General features: G+C 44.1%; 1 protein-coding gene across 2 annotated transcripts in view; it reads right to left on the bottom strand.

Annotated features, from left to right (window-relative positions):
• The window catches only part of SF3A1 (splicing factor 3a subunit 1), a 21,777-nt gene that overhangs the window by 18,989 nt on the left and 853 nt on the right, over positions 1-1,935 (bottom strand). The window contains exon 1 of one of the 2 annotated variants that reach the window (XM_011373326.2): positions 1-138. The exons of the other annotated variant lie outside the window; for it this stretch is intronic. Coding sequence (XP_011371628.1) covers positions 1-113 — 113 coding nt within the window. The 5' untranslated portion in view covers positions 114-138. Of the gene's footprint in view, positions 139-1,935 lie in introns of those variants that run through there. 2 annotated transcript variants of the gene reach the window in all.

Here is a 1,935-nt window from a genome sequence, read left to right as displayed (position 1 = left end):
ACAAAGCTGGCAGTCTTGTCAACGATATTCCTGACCTCTGGAGGAGGGTAAATAATCCCCACCACTGGCTTGGAAGGGGTAGAATCATCCTTTGAAGATGCTTCTTCTTCCATGGGCTATGAAAAAAGAAAAAGGAAATAAGGTCTTGAAGTTCCTGGTCTGGGGCTGGACCCTGTCCCCGCAAGTTAGTAATACCCTTCTAGGATATTACTGAGAGCATTAGAATTTCTCCCGCAAATTTCCCTTGAGTTAGAAACCTCTGCTCCAGAAGAATGGTTCTCTTAACTGCATTGTGTTTGCATGGGACCCTCTGGGGTAACTAGTAAAAAAAAAAAGCAGCTTCCCTGGCTGCCTTCTGCATTTTTCCCAAGTGCTCAGGGGATTCAGATGCAGAGGGGCTCTGATCACAATCTGAGAAACCATGTTCCAGAACCCAGAAGACACCCACACCAAGGGATGTGCCTGGCATAGGATAGTTAGTGATTGTTTGCTGAATAAAGAAGCAGGAAACTCCTTGTTGGCTGCTCCTTCTGCCTTGAATGCCCTTTCCCTCTGCATCCATTCCATAGTTTTAACCACCACTCAATGCTCAAATGTTTTGTGAAACTCTACTGGAATATTCAACCCTAACTGCCCATATGTTCTAATATTCTTTCCTCACCAGTCTTCCTTAAGTAAAAAAAGGGTCAAGTCTCTCATCTTAGAAAAATAAAGTTTCTCCCCTCCCTCATGTTCCTTTCTGCTGCTGCCTGACCTCCCACCCCTTCCTCTGCTAGCTAAACATCCTGAGTTCTTTCAGCCCTGGCGTTCCCACTTCCTTACCTCCCATTTGGTCCTCATCTACTTCAAGTGCTCTTGCCAAAGTCAAAAACAACTACCTACATCCAACTACAGCAGTTATCTGGCTGTATGATCAATGACCACTCCTTTATAAAACTCTCCACTTCTCTACTCCCAGGCCCTTTCTCACTTGCTTTTCCTTCTTGCTCACCATTCCATCCAAGTCCTTCCAGGCTTCTGTTTCACCTCCTACCCTATAACGAGCATCTCCAAATTTCTGTTCTTGGTTCTTTTCATAGTATTCATACTGTCCTCTGTCAGGAACTCACAACCACATCCTCCATTTCCCTTACCACCTCTAGGCTGAACAACGCTGCCCAAACTGATATCCCAAATCACTTTGTGCTCCAGAGCTGCAGATCCAGTTGACTTCTAGGTACTTTCATTTCTATCCCCTTTCTTCATGAATAGCCAACCACACCCCTGGTCAACCAGGCCAGAAACTTGGGCCTCCTCCCGCTTCCTCAGTCTCCATATTCCATGATAATAACAATGTTATTATCACTGAATGTGGAGAGTGAGTAGGTGTCATATACTTTTCTAAATACTTTAAATATATTAACTCATAACCTTTATGAGAGCCCTGAGGTAAGTACTTTGATCATCCTCATTTTCCAGATGATAAAACTGAGGAATGGAGAGCTTAACTGGCTCAAAAGAAAGCAGAACCAGATTTCAAACACATCACTCTGGCTATAGTGCCTGTACTATCAGCCCTCTTGTGACATGAGCTTGCCCAGACCCTCTGTCTACTGTCACCCCCAATCCAGCCAGGTCCTCGGCATCTTTAGAAAAAGTGACTAATCCTTCGTCCTCATAGTAATTCTCCATGTCACTGCCTACAAACCTGAAATTCTGAAACACGAATGTGTCACTACCCTGCTTAAAATCCTTCCTTTTCTCTCCATTGTCTACTAGTAGTTCAAATCCTCAGAACTGAATCTCTTGCAACTGCTTTGCCAGCACTATGCTTCAACCACACCTATTTACCCTTGACCAGAAGCACCATCTGATTCTATTTTGGTGCCTTTGCACTTACTATCTGGTATTACCTTATTTTTCCCTATTGACTGGGAAAATGCTGGGACACATAGG

The sequence above is a fragment of the Pteropus vampyrus genome, unplaced genomic scaffold (assembly GCF_000151845.1).
Source record: "Pteropus vampyrus isolate Shadow unplaced genomic scaffold, Pvam_2.0 Scaffold223, whole genome shotgun sequence".
NCBI lineage: Eukaryota > Metazoa > Chordata > Mammalia > Chiroptera > Pteropodidae > Pteropus > Pteropus vampyrus.
This window is presented reverse-complemented; position numbering and strand designations above follow the sequence as displayed.